Source organism: Penaeus chinensis, chromosome 13 (assembly GCF_019202785.1).
Source record: "Penaeus chinensis breed Huanghai No. 1 chromosome 13, ASM1920278v2, whole genome shotgun sequence".
Taxonomy (NCBI): domain Eukaryota; kingdom Metazoa; phylum Arthropoda; class Malacostraca; order Decapoda; family Penaeidae; genus Penaeus; species Penaeus chinensis.
The window spans coordinates 7,976,613-8,000,687 of NC_061831.1; the positions used below are offsets into that span (position 1 = coordinate 7,976,613).

At 36.8% G+C, this 24,075-nt stretch overlaps 3 protein-coding genes across 3 annotated transcripts in view; 1 reads left to right on the top strand and 2 right to left on the bottom strand.

Moving 5' to 3' along the window:
* Window positions 1-1,673: 1,673 nt before the first annotated feature.
* Window positions 1,674-8,675, bottom strand: LOC125031718 (translocon-associated protein subunit gamma-like). Its single transcript, XM_047622639.1, has 4 exons — window positions 8,396-8,675; window positions 4,651-4,778; window positions 4,242-4,333; window positions 1,674-2,532 (listed from the first exon to the last, which is right to left on the bottom strand). Exons 1-4 carry the CDS (start codon window positions 8,529-8,531, stop codon window positions 2,334-2,336), a joined length of 555 nt encoding a protein of 184 aa, XP_047478595.1. The 5' UTR covers window positions 8,532-8,675; the 3' UTR covers window positions 1,674-2,333.
* Window positions 8,676-9,345: 670 nt separating this feature from the next.
* Window positions 9,346-21,332, top strand: LOC125031693 (zinc finger protein 668-like). Its single transcript, XM_047622592.1, has 15 exons — window positions 9,346-9,436; window positions 12,637-12,756; window positions 13,135-13,219; window positions 13,784-14,172; window positions 14,748-14,833; window positions 15,325-15,505; window positions 15,948-16,130; window positions 16,315-16,523; window positions 16,969-17,176; window positions 17,449-17,593; window positions 18,263-18,419; window positions 19,028-19,115; window positions 20,150-20,284; window positions 20,512-20,631; window positions 20,955-21,332. Exons 1-15 carry the CDS (start codon window positions 9,374-9,376, stop codon window positions 21,183-21,185), a joined length of 2,400 nt encoding a protein of 799 aa, XP_047478548.1. The 5' UTR covers window positions 9,346-9,373; the 3' UTR covers window positions 21,186-21,332.
* A 1,514-nt stretch (window positions 21,333-22,846) lies between these two features.
* LOC125031558 (kinetochore protein NDC80 homolog) overlaps window positions 22,847-24,075 on the bottom strand; it is a 15,253-nt gene continuing 14,024 nt past the window's right edge. The window contains exons 10-11 of the mRNA XM_047622442.1: window positions 23,965-24,075; window positions 22,847-23,185 (exon numbers count right to left, since the gene is read on the bottom strand). The exon at window positions 23,965-24,075 is cut by the window's right edge and continues 5 nt beyond it. Of these exons, the coding sequence (XP_047478398.1) occupies window positions 23,017-23,185; window positions 23,965-24,075 (280 nt within the window). The 3' untranslated portion in view covers window positions 22,847-23,016. The remainder of the gene's footprint in view (window positions 23,186-23,964) is intronic.

Here is a 24,075-nt window from a genome sequence, read left to right on the forward strand (position 1 = left end):
GAGTAAATGGGTTAAGGTTGGGTAAGGTAATGTATAAGGGTTAGATCAAGTGAAGGATGTATATGCATTTGAGGAATGAAAACAGGTTGTCAAAGCAGAAAGTGTGAGAAGTTGTGGGAGGGATCACGAAAATCGGTCCCATTTGGCTGGGCTAAATAGATTTAAGAATTTTGTAAGAGATGGGGCTAGTAGAAGGAAGGGGGGATGTGGAAGAGGGAGTAGTGTTGAGGGAGGTAGTGTTATGGGGAGGTGGACAATAAGGTTATAAGGTAGTAATAAGGGAGGATGGGGTAGTTGATGAAGAAGGTTGTGGGGGTATAGTTGTTGAAGTTGAGCATGTTGGGAGTAGAAATGTCTCCTGGGGTGTTGATTAGGGTGGATACTGTACTAGTCGGCATTGAGGAGGGGGTATTAGTTGTAGTGTTCAGAGCCGTGGTCAAAGGAGAACCTGGGGTCAGGGAATCGGGCGAGTTTGAATTGGTGGAGCTATTTGATGAAGAGGCAAGCCTCATTGCTCTTAATAATGGTATGGTATGGTTAATGGTTATTCATTGTTGGCCATGATAAGCCTGGAGTATGTTGGGGAGAGAAACTGGTCCACCCCTCAGGGTCGCTTGAGGGGTAAGGGCTAGACACTAAAGCAGGGGAATACCGTGCCCATGGCTCCCTCAGGCCGTTCAGGACTGGCACAAAGTCAGGCCTTTCATCCTTTCAGCACGGCTCTCACACCTTAGGAAGTGGATAGTAGAAGGGGTTGGTGAAGGGACAGAAACGAAATAGTCGGAGGGGAAAAAAAAGACCATGCAAAATTTGTTGAGTCGAGGGCTGAGTCCCAAGGTTGGGGAGTTCCCCAGCATTGGGTCCCAGTCTCCGCCTCCTAAGCCCCCCCACGACAACAACGGGCAAGGGATTGGGGGGCTTATCCATGAGATATACCTTCCATATAGATTTCATTATGAAATTTGAGAAAGCTAATGACAGTGATTAAGACAGGATGATACTGAACTTGTATACATTATGACATCGCATACTAAGTAGTTGCAATAACAGCTGACTGAAGGCATATATGTACCATTCACAGATTTAGAAAAAAAAATTTCACGGTCCTAAAATTTTAAAATATCACACATACATATAGATACATACATACTTATAACAGAAAACACTTTAGCACATTCTTCCAATAAGAACTTCATATTGAAACTTATGTAAATGTCTAATATCCATCCATGCTGTATGAAGAAACATCCTGCTCTTCTTATTAGAACAATTCAAAAATTTTAATAATTAATCACCAAACATAAATGTAAGATTAATCTTGCCAAACCTTTCAAAATTGTCTGTGCACTGAGCAGAATTCCACATTTTCATTAAGTTATTTTCCTTTGAACCCAACATTCCATGGTCACCATTTTACAAAAGCAAAATTCAAAATACTATATAGAATTTACTAAATCCCAATTACTATAACCTGTTCCAATGTGACTTATTACATTTTTCATGCAATCCATTCTATGAATCTGCATATTTTCAACCACCATTTTTATGAATGGTTTGTAACTTTTCCAAGAAATCACAACTGTTTCATCATCTATTTTTTCTACTAGTTGAAAAGGAAGATTTCAGCCTGCTCTGCACACATTACAGCTATAGAAAGGGTTTCATAAAAGAGGTTATCACCATTAAGTTTTTATTTTGTATAAAAACACACAAACATCTCCTTAATAACATTAGACTCGTCACCATTGTGTAAAAAATACACAAAAAACAAGAGAAATCTTAGTACAGACACCCTTGTACAGATATTTGTAAAGAGGGATTGTTCCCACACAGTTATCACTGAGCACCTGCTATTGAGGAAAGTACAAAATTAGCTTAAATTTGTTTGTGATTTTTGCAGGTGTTAAATTAATTTATATAAAGGAAAGATATAGACTTTATCCATGATATTTACAACCAAGGAAGACAGTACCAAGGTCAGTCATAATGTGAAAAAAAAAAAACTGTTTATCCCAGGTCACTGATGATATGCCTTGAGATGAACGATGAATGAAATGCTATGCTATTGGAAGCTTCTATACATAATTACCAATAAATAAATTTTAAAAATAAAAAAAAAAGTTTCACAGCTCCAAATTAACGGTGGTATTAACATCTCTTCTGTACCAACTCATTCACAATAGAAAACACACAACACCCAGACAGTATTTTTGTAAGCTTTTTTTTTTCCTCTCTCTCAATGGACACATCTGGGTTAGCGCCTGGAGAATAACCACAGGCACAGTCCCAACGCGTCTAAGACTCGCAGAAACAGGCAGGCACCTTGGCATGCTTCACTGCTTGCCGGTGGAGAAGAGGGCAATGACGCCAGCTGCACCAAGGGTACTGAAGATGTAGTTGTAGGCTGGGGCAAAGGAGCGGAAAATCATGAAGGAACCCACCACCACGAGCATCAGGAACAGAGCGTTGTTGTAGAAAAGGGAAAAGGTGGTGGACTGGGACTCGGCAACCTCGTTCTTCTTCCACAGCACCCTGTTGGGACGAAAAGTTAGATTACATACAGGATTTCTTGTATTGGGGATTATTTCATGGCTAAATGAAATTTAAAATTTTGTTAAGCAAGTTTTATTATGTGATTTATGGTATGGAATATATTTTCAGACCTAAATTGAAGTTTCAGAAATCTACATTTGGCATAATGCACTGAAGGGTATTTCTTTAACTATACCTCCTCAAACTAAAGAAGAAAATAGTTTCTTAAAGTGATAGCTAAATGAATACTGTCTGACAACTAATTTGTAATAAATGGAGAATTCCTAGGTTTATACAATATACCACTAGGGACAATGCAAAAAAATGACCAATAAAAAAAGTATGAAGTAACAGAATGAAGGAAAACTTACTCATTAAATACACATTCACATTTCCTTAGCAATCTTTAAAAGAGAATTAATCCCTAAAATCCTACCGACCATGAACAATCAAAACCCCATACAAAAACCGGGGATTTTTCTTCACATGACCTTTCTATTAGCAATAAAGACCTGTAGTGTCTGCTAATACATTTGTTACCGTTTGACAAATTTCCTTCAGCCATCCCCATGATAACACCCGCATACCCCTACCCCCCTATACCCCTACTCCCCTTGGAGGCCCTCCCCTGCCTGAGCCATTACACAGTTGGGTTTTCCTGCATCTTATCTTCTAGTTCTTACAGAAGCAAGTGTGAAGTGGTAAATCTACAAACAGGAGGGTTTGCAGCAGCTCTATGGGGTTATCTCACATATTGTGTATGGCAAATTAATGGTTTCCACAGATGGATCCACAAGTACTTAGTTACCAAGGAGTCAATTATTATTCCTATCTCACTTATTTACCCTTTCCTTGAATTTTTGAAAGGGGTTTTTTTTTATCAGTATTTTGATATTATAGTAAAGAAAGAAAAAATAACAATAATCGATATTAACATATTCAGAAAAGAAAAAGATCTTCTATTCAAGGAATGGAGAAATCGGGTGCAGTCACTAGGGCCTACCAACTGATTCCTTGGCAGCTGAGCACACTTGAGCCATCTGTGTACAACATTCACTAAACACTACAGTGAGCAGTACAAAACCCACAGTCAATGGGTTTAAGAATAGGAAAGTAAAATGAAGATTGTGATAAAAAATGATGGATCACAAAGATTTCAATGCTAAAATTTTAGTAAAATTTTCCTCAGACTTGCAATAACAAACAATGCACAAATGAAACTGTCTGCCTTTCACAATTACCATCTATATCTGTATCTTGCCTATCAATCCAAAGGTAAAACATCTGGTTGAATACAATTAGCCTAAAAATTCATCTCCTTGTCAAAATCTCCAAGAACCTGTAAATGCAGGATGCACATGGCATAACCAGAACAGACCAATGGTAAAACCTACACCAACTCAACCCCAACATCGTTTCAAAATTGTTGGTAAAAGTTTACGACATGACCATCAGGGCAAAAACCAAATCCCCAATTCACACAAATCAATGAATAAATAAACCCCACCCTAATTGCACAAACTACCACTAAGATCACTGCTTCAACCCAAAAGCTTCCTAACTTGGGATGCAAAGCTCGCAGATCCCCTTACAGTAGTCATTTCACCCTCACCGGTACAGTCCATTTGCATACTTTATTTTCTTTCCCCTTTCCCCTCCTTTTAACTGTTGCTACAGACAAGAAATTCTATACCCATTCCTCCTCTTACCTCTCATCTTTCTCCTTCTTGCTCATCTTCTTGTCAGCATCCAGGCTGCTCAGCACCTGGCGTGTTACCGACTCTTCAATCTTCTGGGCCACCTGGTTATTTGAAGTGCATTAGTTATATAAATCATGTCTTGCATCGAGTTTAAGTCACTAAGATATTACTATTATATACCACTACTACTTAAAAGGCAAACAAATTATTTCTTTTACGATCAAACATCAAAAAAGTAAAATTTGCAATGCATAACCACCAATATTAAAACAATAGTATATTTCCCAACATACCAAAAACAGCACAGCTGTCCACTCACATTCAAATGTACTTATACAATAAATCTGACTAAAGCCCATGACATTAAAACCATATTTCAGATTGCCATGACCTTCCAAAAGCATTCTCCAATTCTCACCTTGTGCTTCAGGATGAACTTGGTGTTCTTATATGCCATCGCAACCAGGTATGTTGCGATGCCAGTCACAAGGGCGAAGATGAAGGCCGAGGACTGTGGGTCCATCAAGTGGATTCGCCAGTAAAGCCCTGGAAATAACAAACCATCTTGAGTTTCATATATACATATACTTTTGGGATCAGGAAATCAAAACTAAAAGTTTTACAAAATATCAAGGATCCATAAAATGGTAAGGATATAAATTGGTCTTTCACTAATGAGAGCATGACCTAGACCTCAAGAAACAATTGTAGAAAATAAATGTTACTTCAATACTTTATGGTAAGGAAAATCAAGCAGTCCATTTTTTCACATTTCTTATACACTTGTCATCGAAGTAGTGGTAGCTCTATCACACAAATGAATTTCTCAATTAAATACATTTAAACACCTTGTCCATACAAATGCATTACCCTATAAAAACAATTACTTTATTGAAGGTATCTGGTTGAACATGATTAGGTACAAGCAGACATGGGAAATTTTATTATATACTTTGGCAGACACAAACATCTAGCTGCCAGTGACTTCGCTAAAATGCAAAGTTTCAGTGTTTACCAGCACAGATGCCAAAATCCATGAACAATGCTATAAATCCATGCCAAAATATGGTTGCAAGCATAGGACCTCAATTTTGTGCCCCATTTCTTATGATAAAAATACGTTAAATTATATATGTTCCATGGAGTTTTCAGTTGCATAAGAATCTGTGCCTTTTCAACTAGACCATTCATAATATAAAAATTAGTTGCTATTTTGGCAAACTGTCTTTCAAATAATTTTCTTTATATTGACTATTCTATCCAAATTCCCTTGAAATTTGTCATTATCTACAAAAGATGCCCTATGACCTGATGCCTAGCACAATAGTAGTGCACTGGTAGATTGTTGATCTTTACTGCAGTGTACAAACTGTGGAAGCCAGCACCAAAATGGGTTGTTCAAAACATTTAAGAAAATGGTCTGAAATTCCTGTATAGCCCTCCCTGGCTATTTGCTGTTGATAAAGATCTGGTTCAATCAACCTTGCCATAACATGCTAGATGGATCTTTGTTGTCTTTTGCCCGAAGGCAAAGTATAAAGCTCAAAATTATAAAAAAAAAAAAATATGTCTTAACCCTTTGGTTGAGGATAGCATATTGTGCAATGGCTATAGTGGCACATATCAAGATATACCTAATGCTATCAGCTCATCAAACTGACCTTGTCTTTCATTTGCTTGGCATCAGTAACCAAGGTATGAATGAAATAAACTGATTTCATAAAGAATAAAGAAATATAGTGATAGAACAGAATAACTTGTAGACCTAGTTCAACATGAACTCATTCTTAAAACACTGAAGTGTCCTAAGCGTCATGAAATATATAAATCAGATCAAAAACAAACATTCCGGTGTGGAAAGATGGGGGGGAAAAAAACATGCAGTTTTAAGGTTACCATCTTTAAAGGCATGTGGTTTAGCAATGCTAAACTAGACATTGAAACCAATGCATTATCAATTAACTTTGAAGACCTGAGTTCAAATATGATCTGGCAAAGCAAAAACTTAATTTCAGACAAAATAATTTTTAAGTGGACAAGTTTCTCCTGAGAAGTCTGAATAAAATGTTTGGATAATACAAAACAGTTAATCAGAGGTCAATTTGATGAATCTAAATTCAAAAGAAGAAAATTTAATATTGGCAAAATCATAGAGGGTTAGTAGCTACTGTTTTTCTGTTTTGTTTTTTAAGAGAAAACCTTTATGGTGCCAGTGGAAAAACATGAGACACTACTGAAAATAAACAAGTACATATACCCTGGAACAATAGTAATCAGTGACTGGAAAGCATAGGCTTGTTTAAACAAGGAAGGTTATGAACCCTTAACCCTTGGTGACAGGTGAAGAAAACTTTAAAAAAAAACTACGCTCTGGCGATCAATGGCAACGCACCGACTTTGAGCAAAGGAGTTGGGTACATCAAGCCGAATCCCCGCCTCGTAGCACTTTGGCTGACCGCCGCGGCGTACAGCCGCCCACCACATTTCAAGCAGTTTGTTCTGACGTCAAGAGATGTGACCCGTCGTGAAGGGGTTAAAAGTCTATCAAATATAATTTCACTGATCCAGAAACTAAAACACATACAAATAACATTGGAAGAAAGTGGAGGGATGCCAATAGGGGTGTGCCACAGTTTGGAAGGAGACATTTCATTGGGTATTTGGCTCTCGTGAGGTTCATGAAACATGCTGAGCCAAACAAGCGCCTGCACTATTTTCTTCATGCAGCAGCAGAGCTCTACCCAACTTTTCTTGAATTAAGTATTTACTTTTATTTTGTTTAAAATATTTAATACAAGGAGGGGGTTTGGCAATCAGATGGGGGGTCTGGGAGCAAAGTCCTTTGGTAAACAGGAAAAAACAGCAATTGGAAGGGGGTCCTGAGACACAGCCCCATAGTTAGAAGGTTTCTGGTTCCTACGGTGATCTTTGTACTAGTTTATTAATCTAGGCTGGGGTGCCATTATGAATCCTACATGACTGAATCCTGACTCAGGTTTTTCATTTGAAGAGTCTATATTTAGTGTAATGCAAAGTCTACTGACTATTTTTCCAGGAGTTCTCGCTCTACCCAAAGCAAAGCGCACGACTAACATGTGGGAATGCCAGATGTCGAGTCTGTCCGAGACCCTCTCCTGCCGGCAATACGTGTAGGATTTTTGTTACCCAGGCAGGGGTTGGGGGGCAGCCGCTCCCGAGAAGTGTTGTAGGGAGGACAACCCCTTGCATTAGACAATATAGCGATTGATTCAGTAACGTGATTACAGTAGAGTATGAGAATTCCACACTGCACACATCGGATCAGAACCCCGTAAAACTAGTCAAAAGACAAAGCATTACAGTGACACAAACATAGCCACAGCCTTTTAATGTACCTTCAAATAATCTTAAAAGGGTTATTTTCTGTTTTCTTTACAGTTTTAAAATCAAAGTTTGTGCGAGTGGCTCCCCCCCAAACCCCAGATTCCAAGATTGTAGGAGATACTGTGTAACTTATAGGAAAAAATGAACATCCCACCTCCTCTAAAATTACCAGACATACCACAGATGAAAAGGACCTTATTCCCAGTCATCCCATCCATTACAGGCAAAGTCTACCTTGTATCATATGGTTGTATGAATAACCTAAACCCACATTCTAGCAAGATGAACCTAAAGATCATCTACAAGCTCCACCTAGCCTGAACATGTGCGATTAACCTTTCAACCGTCCCACCACACACATCACTCCCCTTATCGCAGCTATTTGTGTGGCTCCATTCCGCCAAACAGAACCACATCTGGACAACACACACCAAATACAATACGTCAGACAGTCAACACTACGAGCAACGGTCAACTTCAAAGGATTACCAGCCCTTATTATCACTATCGAAAAGTGGAGCAGCTGATTGATAAAATAACCAGATAAAACATACGTATCAGGTCATTGAATCGCCGTAGAACGCTCCTAACTACGTAATTAAGGAATTTCAATCACGACACATGGAGTTATAATTGATGAGACTTGAAATAAGATTAAGATTAGTAATAAACGCTGCACACAATAATAATAATAATAAACACCAAGAAATATAGGAATAACACCGACTGAATAACTAACAGATAATAGTAATAGCTAATAATTACTATAATCAGCATTTAGGACTCTAAACTCCACTCACATATGGGAATGGCCGAGACGATAAAGGCATTCAAGAAAAAGATAACATTTCCCTTCTTGGACACACTCCGACTGAAGTCCTGCAGCAACAGCTCTTCCTCCTTCGTGAACTTATTTTTGTTTGTATCCTTCACCATCTTGTCCTTCGCTGCTGCCTTGCGTGAATCCGGATAGAGTCTGAACGGCCGCCGGTCCCCTTTCCGTGTCGAGAATTGAGGAACGTCACGTCGAGCGCCTCCTGTCACTTTCGTCCACCCGGCGAAAGCTCAGGCGGTTCCAGCAATGCGGCAATTTGGGATATGAGTTGAAAGATTGGATGTCTTGGCTGTTTTTAACCTTATAATAAGGTTTGTGGGATTTTTTTGAAATATTATTTAGGTCTGGTGTCTCTGTTTTTGGAATAGTTACAAAAATTTTAAATATGTCTTTTTGGGGTTATTAAATTGATACAGCGAACAGTGAGGGCTATTTTTCTGTACTATAATAAATTCTGTGTATATACTTTAATTAATGAAATATCTTTACTTCAGATTTTCTTCAATACAGATGGACTAAATGGCATGTATATTATATTAAAGAGACTGTTCGATTCCCCTTCAAGTTCGAGTCCTCCAGCATGGCCAGCCAGGTGGAGCAGGGGTGCCAACTCTCACTTGGTGACGTGTGACGTGTGTAGAGAAGCTGGCGGTCCTCGTGTGTGGTTGGTACTCCTGTGTAAACATTGTGGTGGTGGGTATGAAACGCAGAGGGTAAACAGAAAGAAAACCTGAAAATTCTCTTCAGTTTCTTTTTCTCTTATGATAGATTAATCAAAGCCTTAAATTGTGCCTGTGTGATCTTATAACACTACAGGGCTAAATATAATCTGGCAAAAACTAGTAAGAGTGCTAAGTTATTTTGTATACGAGTTTCCTGGCTGTTTTACTCGAGACTGCTTTTCATAGTTTCCAATGGAGGAAATCGACCCGACTTTACGGTTATGGGATCATACAAGCATTTAATTCATGAAACCTTTAGTGTCATCACCGAATTCATTCAGGAGGTTAAGAAAACGTTTTTCCAGTTATTATTAAATAGGCCCACGTATTGTAATATATTGTTGTCGTGACACTGTAAGAGTTTGTGAATTTAGGTTAGATGATTCCGCTTCCCCCGTTGCTGTAATCAACTAGTGTATTTATTCGCTCTTTGTTTTGGTTTTCGTTTAGAGGAAGATTTATTACGTATTTTCAAGATGCTTGTGATAATGCATGACCTGGAGATGCGAAGGATAACGGCGAATTGGCTTGGAAGACTGTTTTTAGCTTTCTGTAGGTGATAAACGTCATGAATATTCTTAATGCAAAGCTATGTATTGTTAATTCAATATTGAGCAAACACCCCTAGTGGCTTTCAAAATGGGAGATTTAATTATAATGATTTTGTCTGTTCCCAAGTCAGAGTCTCTTGAAACTTACTGATATGAAATTTATAATGGGAAGTTTACAATTATGAGATCATTTATATGGTAGTGATTTCTCATTTTTACCCCTTGATTTTGACCACGGGGGGGGGGGGGGGGTCGAAGTTTGACTTTTATTGAATATTGGTCCATTTGTTTAGGGTCATAGTAAAAAAGAAAAGAATTTGAGTTGTAAATAAATGAAAATGTTACAAATGTTATTTTGCTATCTCTCTCACTCTCTCTAATAAAGAAAACCCAATCCCTTGCTCGTTGTTGTTGTTGTTGTTGTTTTTGTTGTTGGAGGGGGGGGGGGGCTTAGGAGACAGGGACTGGGCCCAGTGTAGGGGATCAGCCCTTGCCTCAGCTAGTTTTTCATGGTCTTTCCTTCTCCTCCTTCCCTTCTTTGTTTCATCATCCCCTTGTTCTGTCCACTTACCCTAGTTGTTAAACTTATTTTTGCTGTTTACGCCACAATAGTTTATCCTAATGCTCCCTATTCCCTAAGCTCCTTCCCCTTCTAACAACCTCTACCTCATACTATACCCAATCAGTTTCCCCTCTTTAGCCTCTTCGCTATCATACTCCACTTTATTTCCATTCAACCTGTCACTTCCCCCCCCAATCCCTTGCCCGTTGCTGTCGTTGGGGGGCTTAGGAGGCGGAGACTGGGACCCAATGCTGGGGAACTCCCCGACCTTGGGACTCAGCCCTCGACTCAACAAATTTTTGCATGGTCTTTTTTTTTCCCCTCCTACTTTTTCGTTTCTGTCCCTTCACCAACCCCTTCTACTATCCACTTCCTAAGGTGTGAGAGCCGTGCTGAAAGGATGAAAGGCTGACTTTGTGCCAGTCCTGAACGGCCTGAGGGAGCCTTGGGCACGGTATTCCCCTGCTTTAGTTGTCTAGCCCTTACCCCTCAAGCGACCCTGAGGGGTGGACCATTTCTCTCCCCAACATACTCCAGGCTTATCATGGTCAACAATGAATAACCATTAACCATTAACCATACCATTATTAGAGGCAATTGCCTCTTCATCAAATAGCTCCACCAATTCAAACTCGCCTGATTCCCTAACCCCAGGCTCTCCTTTGACCACGGCTCTGAACACTACAACTAATACCCCCTCCTCAATGCAGACTAGTACAGTATCCACCCTAATCAACACCCCAGGAGACATTTCTACTCCCAACATGCTCAACTTCAACAACTATACCCCCACAACTTTCTTCATCAACTACCCCATCCTCCCTTATTACTACCTTACAACCTTATTGTCCACCTCCCCATAACACTACCTCCCTCAACACTACTCCCTCTTCCACATGCCCCCGTCCTTCTACTACCCCCATCTCTACAAAATTCTTAAATAATCTATTTAGCCCAGCCAAATGGGACCGATTTTCGTGATCCCTCCCACAACTTCTCACACTTTCTGCTTTGACAACCTGTTTTCATTCCTCAAATGCATATACATCCTTCACTTGATCTAACCCCTATACATTACCTTACCCAACCTTAACCCATTTACTCGTCAATTCCTTTGCCCAACTTTGACAACTAATCACTAACTCAACCACCCTTCACTACCATTTACTATAGTGCTACATGACCTTAGATGTCTAGCACATTTATTTTGCTTTTAACCATTAACCATTAACCTGTCACTTTACCCTAATCATTACCTCATTCCTAATCTTTTTCATTACTCTACTTTACTATAGCACCATATAACCTTTGATCTCATATAGCACTGCCTTACCTGGGGCAAAGCCTCATGCTATGACTATATTTTGAATACAACACTAATGCCCTTAGATGTTGATGCGACAGAAAATTTTCAATAAATAATGTATGATAAAAGTAAACAAGAATAAAATAAGAATGTTGAAGAGGGGAATCCCAATAACTGTATTTCTGAATAACGTGAGACAATTCTTATCTTCATTAGTCAAAATGAACATGACCCAGAAGATTAAAAAAAAAAAAGGGAAATGAGATATATGCATCTGAAATATGTTATAGAATTTTTCTTCATTCTTCTTGTCCAGAAAATTACAAGAAAAATATATCCACACATAATAATATCGTTTTCATATCCAAAGTAGAGATTTCAGTTTTTCACCCTTTAGTTTTTCCCTTTAGATGGATAATTTCTATTTTCATAAGAACAGATTCAATAATTTGAGTTCCTGTCAAAATAGTGTGAAAACAAAATTGAGTTGAAAATTTGAGCTTTTTCCAATTTTCATTCAGGTCGTTTTATCATTATGGCAGTGACTTTTAGTAAGAGTAGTAGCAGTATCACTATTATTATTACCTCTCTTATTATTGTCATGATCAATGTCATCCTTGCTGAAAGTGGAAGGTTGGGGCTTATATACACACCAGCCTGTAAACTGTAGTTACTAAAAAAGAAATACAATTTTTATAATTCTTCCTATAGTTACTATAATTTTATTCACTTCAATGCTTTACTTTCAAATGCCTATATATTTCAGATCATGCATATTGTGCACATATCATAGGATTCATTAAAAAAAAACAGTGATTTACACACAAAGGCCTATTGCAGTTTTTACAATCAAATGAATTTTTGTTTAGAAAAGAAATCTAAATATTCTAAGATAGTAGTCTATAATATAAAGGAAATCATATTCCTAAAAAATGCAGAGAGTAAAATGTACAAGGAGTTACACAGAATTTGATATTGGCTGAATAATTTATCTGTGACAGACAGAGTTGATAATTCAAGAAACTAGACAATTGAACACTAACAAAGTATTTTCTCTTTTTTCAGGTTGAAGGGAGAGACCTGGTTGAATGTAACAGCATAGCATATCACATCAAAGATAATAACCAGCTTTGTAACATCAATACCTACAGTTTCATTGTAGAACATTTGATCTCAAAGTTAAAGGTTAGTTTACCATGAAATACCCAGTTCCTAAAAATGAAAGTGTGTGTGTGTGTGTTTGTATGTGTGAGTGTAAGAGTGAGGGTTTGAGTATGCATGTATGTGTGAGTTCTTTCTTTAGTAGTTCCCTTTTTTCCTCATTTTCCTTTCATTGTTAGTAATGAATATGATTTTCCTCCTTCACTGTAAGTCTGTCCTTATACTTGAGAATATGAATAGATATTTAGGTAGCTACAGAAATTTTAGAATGCAAACTTAAGAATATAATTAATAGAAATGTAAGACTTGAGCACATAAACCTAGAAGCATGTACACAAAATGGCATAATGAGAGAGAGTATGATAATAGATTCTGACCCCCCCCCCCCCCCCATTCAAACAGGAAATTGTCGACAACCTAAAGAATGAAGTGCAACATGGATCTCCTTCTGCCCAACAAATACTGCCTGGGTCTGAAGTCACAACAGGTAAGATACATTCCAATTGGAGATATAGTAGTGATGTAAAGCTATATCTGATACATAAAAAAGGTATAATGATGCAGTTGATATAATAAGGATTCTCCTATTGCTTGTATTATTAAGTATTTCCTTATATGAAATATGGTCTTAGAGTTTCTTCATCAGGAGGCAAATACATTATCATATATTTAGATTTATCACATGTTTTATTGTTGAGTTCAACACATAAATCAATTCATATTGGCTATTCATTTTAAAAAGTGAGACTCAGGCCATCCTAAAGTTATCAAGATATGGAACTACCTTAATGTTGAATCAGAATAAAAAAAAAGGGGCAGACTATTTACAAGAATAGATATGAAATGTTCCATCCACTAGCAATAACATCATTGCAGATTATCAATCATCAGCTATTGTTAATTTGCCAAAATATATAACAATCACTTTTCTCAATAGGAATAAAGACATAATCCTTACCTGCTTATTCATGGACAATGATGATAAGTCAAGTACCCAGTCCTCAATTGTATCACTAAACATAGGCTTGAAATTTTTATCACCCTTCCACAGATAACGACAGCTCGGAAGAATCAGTGGAGAACCCAGGCAGTGGCGAGGAGAGCCTGGCTTGCCGGAAAGGTCCCTCCAGCCCAACCTTCGACATCCCCCCAGAGAGCAAGCCCACAGTTGGGAAGTGCACCCTTTCGACCATGGCGCCTTTGCCTGAGGTTATGGCCTTGGCAGCAAACAGTGGCTTGACATCTACTGTACCTCCTACCAGCTTGATGCCAGGGATGATTGGGCCCACGTCCACCTACGTCAACACCTTCACATCAACTACCATCACTGGTGCGGGGATGCCTGAGGTGGCGGCGATGCAGGCCGTCTCTTTGGATGTGGAGCCCTCACTCTGCCAAAGGGAGTATGGGGCTCCAGGGCACTTGGCCAAGTGCAGAAAGGTGATTTCTTTGGGACTTGGTTTATTTCCTTTTTTGCTCTTTCTCTTATCTTTCTTTTTCTGTTGGTTTTATTTTTCCCCTCAATTACTCTCTTCTTGCTTCTACTAATTTTTTTTTATTTTCATTTTCATTTCGTTTTTATAGACATGGTAACACCTATTTTATTATTTTGTAATGTCAGCTACATTCCTTACTCTAGAATCTTTATAAAACTGAATGTATTTCTGATAATCTGATTGAAGCTTTTTTTTTTCTCTCTCTCTTTTATGATAACAACTGGGCTAGATGAATAAGTTGGTTAATTATACATTTAAAATTTATTCTATTATTAATGGAGTAAACCAATGGCAGAAAACTGCATCACAGTTCAAATACCATTTTATTATAAGGATAAATCAAAATTTAAAACAATTCATTGCATTATTACGATGATTATTCTTTTTACATAGATGATTACAGAGTACAGTAATATGGGTTAAGCAGAAACAGTCTTAGGTACATGAGTAGGAGAGTTATAGAATAAAATATTCTGATCATTAGAAATTGAAGTACATTGTTTTGTTTGGTATTTACAGTGTGGTGCTGAATTCACAATAGATAGTGACTCCTTAGCCAATCTTCCAAATGGTACCGTGCCAAATTCTTGTTCGCAGTGTTGCAGGTAAGTCTTTTGTATATTTTGATTATAATTTGATATATAATTCTAGTTGCAAGATTTAATGGTACTGCATAATAGTTGCTTTGCCCCATCTCTCTCTTTTGTTTTCTTTCCTTCCCTTCTCTTTGCTCCTCTCCTCTCCTCTCTTCTCTCTTCTCCTCTCTTCTCCTCTCCTCTCTCCCCCTCCCTTCCTTCATACCCACCCTCCTAACTTCTCTCACTCTCTCTCCCTCTCCCTCGTCCTCTCCCTCTCCCTCTCCCTCTCCCTCTCCCTCTCCCTCCTCTTCCTCTCTCTCTCCTCTCTTCTTTTTCTTCCCTTCTACCCATAGTCATCTTTGATGAGTATTAATGGAACTGTGATTTTCTTACTTTACCTCAAATAACAAAATTATTTGTTATAGATTAGCATAAATGATTGTCATTCTGGAAAGGACAAAGTTTTTCATTCTCGGTAACAAATGTTCTCAAGAGTTCATATTGCATATTTCTATCAGCATTGCAGATTCTGTCTCGAGAAGAAGAAGGAAAGCTGTAGATAACGAAGGGGTACCAGTTTCAAGTACCGCAGCCACTGCCGAAAGTAAAGCAGGCGAGGCACTTCCCAAGAAACACAACTGCGACAAATGTGGCCGAGTGTTTTCAAAATGGAAACATCTGTCTATACACTATACAAAGGTGATTTTTTTTCTCTCTCTCTTCCATCATCCTCTTTTGAGTTTATGAATTTTTTTGGGGGGAAAGATATGGAATTCTAAATTAATATTTTAGTTTTGTTAATAGGAGACTTGAGGAAAATAGATCAGAAAATTCACCTATAAACCCTTTGTACTGTGATATTTGATTATCAAGAGCTGTAATCTTGTCTGTTCTCTGTCATATCTTTGCAATTTACTATTTCTTATGTATATATATATATATATTTTTTTTTTTTTTTTATTTATATTCCCTCTTAGTTCAGTTCAGAAATTTCTAAAATTTAAAACAGCCAAAAGCCCAAACCAGAATATTTCAACTTTAATTCCATAATCATGCTGTATTTCATGACTTCATGATGTTCTTAATGGCTTCTGATTATAAAGTACTATTAATGGGTTCAACAAATTTTTTCAACCAACAGGTACATCTCGATGAAGATGGTGTAGAAGCACCTGGGATAGATGCAGGGAATCCTGAAGTGCTTAGTAACAACACACTGCCTCTTTACTGCTGCAAAACGTGCAATCTAGCCTGCCTTTCCATCCAGCGGTTCAACACCCACAATTGCAGGCTGCCCACTGATGACGACAATACCATTTCTGCCGTGAGTGGTGCAATAAGGGAAAGGGATTTTTAGGGACAACGAAGTACTTGATTTTATTTTAGCTATAAAGGAATTCCTATTTTTTAAAGAAAGCAATATAGTCAATAATGGCTGTCTCTACTAAAAAAAAAAAAAAAAAAATGATGAAATGAAGAAAAGTATTAATATACTTCATATATTTCAGCTCTCAAATAGAATTCTGATCACAAATGTGCTGAAGCTCCATAAGCTGCGCAAGTTCGTATGCGAGACATGTGGAGTGGAGTACCGCACCTTTAAAAGGATCACGTATCACCTTCCCCGTTGCTCGCCTGGACCATACCCTTGCAATGTATGCTCTACGCTGTTCTCTACGCAGAAGGATCTCAACTACCACAAGAAGAAGATGCACAAGTATGCAATTTACTCTTACTTAACTTAATTTTACTTTATTTTGGAGAGAAGAGACTTGTTTCTTCTTCATTGCATGCAAAAGTTAAGGTCATGGCACTTGTCTGCTATTAGTTTTATATCCGTGTAAGAAAGTTGACTTCTTTTAGAAATATTGTGAGAAAACAGATTTTCTTTGGGCTTGGTGTATTTGAAAAACATATATGGAAAATTATAGCTCTAGTTTCAGTAATAGGCTCAGTTGTTTATGAGTGTAAAGATGCAAATGTTTGTTAATTGAAATTTTATGAATACCCAACCAAACCTACCTTTGAAAGCATGTAAATGAAAAGAATACCCTAAAAGACCACTGTATCATATATTGTTTTTTATATAACCAAGTTTAGAGAAGACCATATGGAGATAAGGAATGTTAAACTTACTTATTCCATTTCTATTTCAACCACAGAGATGAGAAATGCTTTGTGTGTGAAGAGTGTGGCAAATCATTCCAAAGACGGACCTCACTGCAGAAGCACTCAATCAACTGGCATGAGTCAAGCAGTGCAGTGGGCCCTTTTAAGTGTGAATTATGTCCCAAGAAGTTCATACGTAGAATATATCTTACAAACCATAAGCTTAGAATGCATGGACTGGACAAGAAGTTCCTCTGTCAGGTAAGGTATCCTCTTTTTCTCTACTTATTTAGCTCTTAATATTTCCTTTTTTTATGTGTTTACTGGGTTTTTTTTTATGTGTAAAAGTAAGTGCATAATCAACTTCCAGTTTCATAGGAAGGGAACTTTCCTGTTATTGGCTTATGTCTTGTAACATTAATGTTAATGTGATAATAATATAATAATTTATATAATATTCATAGAGTAAAGAATTATGCCTTCAAACTAAATTTCTTGACAGAAACAGATTATATTATTGCATCTTCATTTAGGTCTGCGGCAACAAATTCATGACACAAAATTCCCTCATGGCACATATGGAAGTACACAGTGACCTGAAGAGATTTGAATGTACTTTCTGCAAGAAAAAGTTCAAACGCAAAGAGAAATTGAAATACCATGAGAGAATACATACAGGTGAGATGATATATGAATCATGTACTACATTTTTTCCTGCTTTTTAGTAAAATTCATGTGCATTAATGGTATTATGCTGTAGTGATACAGAAGTAATAGGTATCTTGTACTTTTTTTCTTTACTGTGAGCTCTACTTTGATTTTTTTTATTATTATGCCACTGTATTTTATTCTATTTCATTGGTGTGGTTAGCAGTTCTACATCTGTTATATATTGGAATCATTTATAAACTCAGATCTGTTTGATTGCAGAAATTTTGTTGATAGCTTGAAATATTGCAGAAATTTTGTTGATAGCTTGAAATAGTCTTGAGTATGTATTACTTTTGGATTACTTGTATAGAAATAATATTTCACTAGTCAAGATTGATTTAATTATGGCATTGAGCTGGTAATCCTGTTTGATTCTATCTGTAAAGGAAAAAAGCCACATACTTCTGATAGTCACAAAAACACTTTGCATACTCCATTTCAATTAGACTTCAGTAAACAAGATCACCCTTTATTGTTACTAGTTAATGAAAATGGAAGGGAAGAATGAGATGCTTTATTATTAAGAGTACCTAGTGTATGTGATTTAATAACATATGGAGCAGTGAGGGGGAAGAAAGTAGTGAGACCTCTTGAAACAAGATTGTCCATAAACCATTCAATTGAACACACTCGCAGGAGAGCGCCCATTCCAATGCCAAATGTGTAACCGTGGATTTGTGAGTAAAACCAAGCTGGACGAACACATGAGCCGTCACCGTGGAGACAGAAGGTACCGCTGTTCTTACTGCACCAAGTCCTATGCTGGGGCTTGGGACTTGAAACAACATGTCAGGTGAGTGAGAAAATCATGTATCGTGTGCAGACTTTACTGTTTGTATTTTACTAATTGAAAATCTGGGCAAAAGTATTGCATGAGGTTTATTATTTGTAAAGTAACATTTATCAGTAAGATAACATATTCTACTTATAACTGTACTTACAAGACTTGTCTTTTAAGATTTAGCACTGTAATGAGCATAGAATAAAATTAAAAGTGATGCTTACTGTATCCTTTTTGTGCCTTATGGTCATTTCTTCTGCACATAACTTGTACACTCACTCAGGTCTCCATACCCTAACACATGCCAAACAGTCTTTATATTGTACTTTAATTTTGTATGCCTTACTTTTGAAGTTTACATGGTGTCATATTTTCTTATTTTATTTGTTTAAATCAATAATTGGTATAATTTCAATATTAATTTTCTGCAGCAGATTCTAAATGTGCCAGGCACTCCATACACTTAATGCCAGGGTCTCTAGAAATGTCCTTCTGCAAACAAATGGGAAAATTCATGAAAGAGTACAGTGAGAGTCATATTGCCATAACCATCATTAAGAGGATTACCTAAATAGAATTGCCAATTCATGTATTAACCCCTTCATGTTTTGTTATTACAGGAAGGTTCATGACAAACAGTGTGAAAAAGTGGCAGTCACAATGGTAGCACCCAATCAAAATGCCAGTGGTAATGCAGCTGTTACTCAGGTAAATTTTGTTCTTTGTGTGTATTGCCTGAGCATTATAATGTATTCAGGAATGTCTTGCAGAGGTAATTTGCAAGCCAGTTGTTCAGACTGGTTATGTTGCATATATGTTTCTGAGAGGGAGTTTAGAGTTTCATGGCATCAAAGATTTTGCTTATATCTGTTGTAATGAGTAGGGTGTACATGAAAAGAAACCATCTTGCATCAGTGTGGTAGGTCTAAAAGTAGTATTGTTGAGTGGTGTGGTGTGCTACTGACCTGTACAATGAGACATTCAAAGACTAGTTGGTCTCTAGAGTAGTGTTGATGAGTCTGTAATGGGCAGCTTCTGTCCATTGGTCTTTGTTGCATTTGAGAAGGGGAAAGAATTTTTTTTTTTTTTTTTTTAATTTACTAGTTTTACTAACTTTTAAGACTGTGGGTACTTTGCAATGTTGGTATGATATTTTAGCTAGTGATGTGTTAATAGTCAATATATTTGAGATGTAACATGTGGCATATGAATTTTTTGAGTTGCTTTATGTTTACTTTTTCATAGAAAAGATTATATTGTTGTGTTGTTACTAACTGTGTTAATGTGCGAGTGTAAGTTTATTTTCTGTGCTATGTGGTAAGTGCCATGTAAGTGGTGTATTTGGTGTATGCCACTGCTATGCTTTAAATTGTTTTGTCTGTAGAGTGATCAAGTAATTCATTGAAGTTAGGGATGTTTCACGCTTTTTATATATATATATATATATATATATATATATATATATATATATATATATATATATATATATATATATATATATATAAATCACATATAGAAGAAATTCAAAATTGTTACATAATTGATTTAATTATATATTAGGGCATTACCCACCTTTTTTGTCATTCAAGTTATTTCCTAATACTGAATCCACCTGAATTTTTTTTTTTCTATTTTGCTTATTGCTTCATGGCATAAAGTTCCACTGTTTACAACTCCACATACACTTATTCCAACTGATGATGGCATGTAAACTTTATCAGAAATTTACTTTATTTCACAAGGTCCAGGTCCTGGATCCCCTTGCCATTGCAACAGCTGCATCTGGCCTAAAAGAGGAAGAAGGAGTGACCTGTGGAAACAGCTTGGCATTGTCGCACACACAGCCTACAACCAGCTCATCCACTGCCATGGAAGAGGTTAGATCATTGTCTGTTTAGTTGATACTTATCTGTTGTCAGTAAGATGATGAATAGAGAGTTATTATATGTTGCGTGCTCTCTCTTCTGCCAGAATATAGGTTTTTTAAATTCAGTTGCTACCATGTTTATGTGGCAGTGAATTAATTTCTCAATTCATGAGTGATCTTTGTTTCTCTGCATGTAAATTAAACTCATCATCACATTTTCATGGTTAAATATTCCAGGTTGGAAATGGCATGATTGGAGGCCCACAGTACATCACTGTTGGCAGCCAGCAAGCAGTCACAATACCTGTGGTTGGGGGTATGCAGGGACACATGCCTCCAATTGGTCATGTGGTGCAGGTAGGGTTTTTTCTTCATATATGCATATAAAGATATATTGTTATACATACCGTTGATGGTATCACAATATATGTTAATGTTTAAATATCATTACAGTTTCCTTGTGGTGTTTTATAGGTTTATATGGTTCTTGTTTTTTTTTTTTTTTACTTTACTTTTACTAGACATGACAGGTTAGAAAATGTAGTTATGTAGCAGTTAGGATGTAAATGATTAAACACCCTTATTAAAATGAGAAGTTGAGCTAGAGTGAATTAAAAGAAATACATGAAAGACATTTCTTTATATTACACTAACCTTTCATCAATCTTTGTTCTCCATAGGTATCTGGTTCAACCGTACCTCTCACAAGTGTTGGCACAGCCCTTGCTGCAGGTGGAACGTCAGTACAGACTGTGCAGACTGTACAGGCTGTACAAGCAGTACAAGCTATCCCTGGCGTGACCACAGCTGAATACTCTGTCCAAACCTTGCCTCCACAGGCAGTCCATGCAGCACAGGGTTACATATTTGCACAAGGTTTTGATATGGTCAGCAGTGGCATTCAGTACTGATGAACCAACGTACCTTTTGTGGAGCTATGTGAGAGATTTTTATTTCTCTTTTTTTCTGTGATCATGTGGTTACTGTTTGATGTTTAAAGTAAAACAAGAATCCATATTAATGTAGATGAAGATGAACAATAAATTTTGTAAGATATCCGCATTTTTTTAACTATCAGATTGAATGGGTGTAATAAAGAAGTGAGTATGAAAAAGTGCAAATAATGAATAAAGAAAAATCAGGATATAAGGCAAACACCAGCATGGTGACATGAGTGGAATTTGATGATTTAAATCCTAATCAGAGAGTTCTTAAAGAATAGTGGAGTATTTCTAGGGGCCAAACATGCTTGGTATAAAAGAAAGAAGTATATACTGTAAGGTAAACAAGCACCTTCAAATAAAAACAACAATGAAAGCTCAGTAATGTGTGTGCAAAGATAAAATGAAAACAAACGCAATAACATTTATTATTCCTTTCTAACTGTTAGATATAATTTTACAATAAAACTGCACATAAATAAATTAATAAAAAATGTATCATGGAGAAGTAAATACCATAATATTTATCACAAGTTGAAAATTATAAATTAATTTCTTATATATAAAATGCACTGAAAATTAAGCATTCAATTTTCTTTTCTTCTTTTCACTTCACATAACCAAAGAGGAATTTGATCAGGGAAAAGGTATCAATCACAACATTGGCAAGGGAACGATACCAAATAGTATGAGAACCGTGGATCAAAATGAACACAATTACTTGTCAATATTTTCTCATTCTTTCTTTTTTATGTGCATTTCACCCGAGAATATTTTCTAAATTACAGACTGAAGAAATTTATGATACATTTTTTTAATCATAAAACCTTTTTATCCTCTTTTGAAAGTTACACCTGTGGAATGTTAATAAGTACAGTCATAGTCAAACTGCTGTCAAATGCACATCAGAATGAGGGATTTTTAGAAAAGATGGTATTCTTTTCATTTCATTTAAAAGAATAACACTTGAGAAATGTCTACACTGAGGTCTTGTTTCTATGTATAAAATTACACAAGAAAATAAATTTAGGCAACTAATTTTTTTGGCTGATTTTAATAGTACTGTTACCAGCCTCATAGGAATAATAATATAGGCATGTGTTTTCACACATTTTCCATCTCTCTCTCTCTCTCTCTCTCTCTCTCTCTCTCTCTCTCTCTCTCTCTCTCCTCTCTCCTCTCTCCTCTCGTCTTCTGTCTCCCATCTTCGTCTCTTTCCCCTCTTCGTGTCTTTCCCCTCTTCTCTCTTCCCTCTTTCTCTATCTCCTCTCTTTCTCTCTTTCTCTCTCTCTCTTCTCTTTAACCCCCTCCTCTTCTATTTTTCATTCCCTCTCTTTCTTCCTCCCTCTGCCTCCCAGAGGAGAAACTCCAAAGGTCTTTATAGTCTTTCATATATTTGGACCATCATAAGAACGTTCTCTGGTATTTTCTTTATTTTGCCATCTTCTGTTTTTGTATTCACTTTTATTTTTATATTTTCTGTTTATCGTTTATTCCATTGCTTATTTCAAAGTATCTTGTATTACCTAAACCTACTACATGGTTTCTTTATCTTCAATAATTTCAATGTAAAGTTGCATTTTTGTATGAGCTGCAGTGTACAATGTATTTTAAAACACATTTCATACCACATACTTACTTTATTCTAAAAACATACAATGAAAATATCAACATCCACATCCAAATACACAAATCACAGAGATAAACAAAATAAATATCATATATTTCTTATCAAATCTGTAAATGTATAACATTAAAAATGTACTGGTAGCATAATCATAAGCAACTAATTTTCACATTATCATAACTTTTCACTTAAATTCTTGCATTGAATTTCAACATCTTTTTTGTATCGAAGTGCCTCTTCTTGCTTCCAGCTGACGTGTCCAACAACCGCCTGACAAATCCGTATTAAAAACTCCATGGCCAATGTTTTTCGCTCTTTGACATGTTGTTTCAGTGTCAATAGCCTGTAACAAAATGGCAACAATTTAATGTGTTGGATAGATAATTACACATACACAGTGAGTGATAGAGTGAGTGAGTGAGTGAGTGAGTGAGTGCGTGCGTGCGTGCGTGCGTGCGTGCGTGCGTGCGTGCGTGCGTGCGTGCGTGCGTGCGTGCGTGAGTGAGTGAGTGAGTGAGTGAGTGAGTGAGTGAGTGAGTGAGTGAGTGCGTGAGTGAGTGAGTGAGTGAGTGAGTGAGTGAGTGAGTGAGTGAGTGAGTGAGTGAGTGAGTGAGTGAGTGAGTGAGTGAGTGAATGGGTGGGTGGGTGGGTATGTGGGTGGCTGCGTAATCTATGATCATTTCATAAATTTGTCAGCAAAAGTCAGACCTATAGGAAAATGATTAAACATTGCAGCATGGCAAAAGAGAAACTTTATTTTCTAATTTTAAAGACAAAATAGAATTCAGGTTCTGCTGATATAAAGACTATCTTTGTTACTCCTTTAGGAAAATAGATTTTCCATAAAAGCCCTATATAGGTGTAAGTAATAGAAGTGTACACAACAGCATCAAAAAGATTAAAACCATCAATTAAAGATTTTCTCAAGAATAAAACATACTCTTGTAGTGAAGAGAACAATACTGCTGAAACTGAATGAATACATCTGGTTCTATAAAATTATTGATTCTTATTAAGAGCCTTTGAAGAAATTCAAATTGCAATTAGCATCAATAGGCTTACTCATTTACAAATGCAAAACTAATCAATACAGAAATATCCATGAATATTTTAATCACTTACTCTTCTCTAACAAAGTTAATTTCACTTTCCTTCTTGTGGACCGATCCTCTGGCTATCTTGCTAAGTTCGTATATCTGCTGCTGGTATTTGTCTAATATTTGCAAAAATTCA

Excerpts from the sequence above, each read along its gene's own strand:
- LOC125031718 (XM_047622639.1), bottom strand. The coding sequence starts at position 8,531 with ATGGTGAAGGATACAAACAAAAATAAGTTCACGAAGGAGGAAGAGCTG. Across the intron at positions 4,334-4,650 it reads AGTTCATCCTGAAGCACAAG|GTGGCCCAGAAGATTGAAGA; the intron begins GTGAGAATTGGA and ends TCAAATAACCAG. Across the intron at positions 2,533-4,241 it reads AAGAAGGAGAAAGATGAGAG|GGTGCTGTGGAAGAAGAACG; the intron begins GTAAGAGGAGGA and ends TCGTCCCAACAG.
- LOC125031693 (XM_047622592.1), top strand. The coding sequence starts at position 9,374 with ATGGGATCATACAAGCATTTAATTCATGAAACCTTTAGTGTCATCACC. Across the intron at positions 13,220-13,783 it reads TGGGTCTGAAGTCACAACAG|ATAACGACAGCTCGGAAGAA; the intron begins GTAAGATACATT and ends ACCCTTCCACAG. Across the intron at positions 20,285-20,511 it reads CATCCACTGCCATGGAAGAG|GTTGGAAATGGCATGATTGG; the intron begins GTTAGATCATTG and ends TAAATATTCCAG.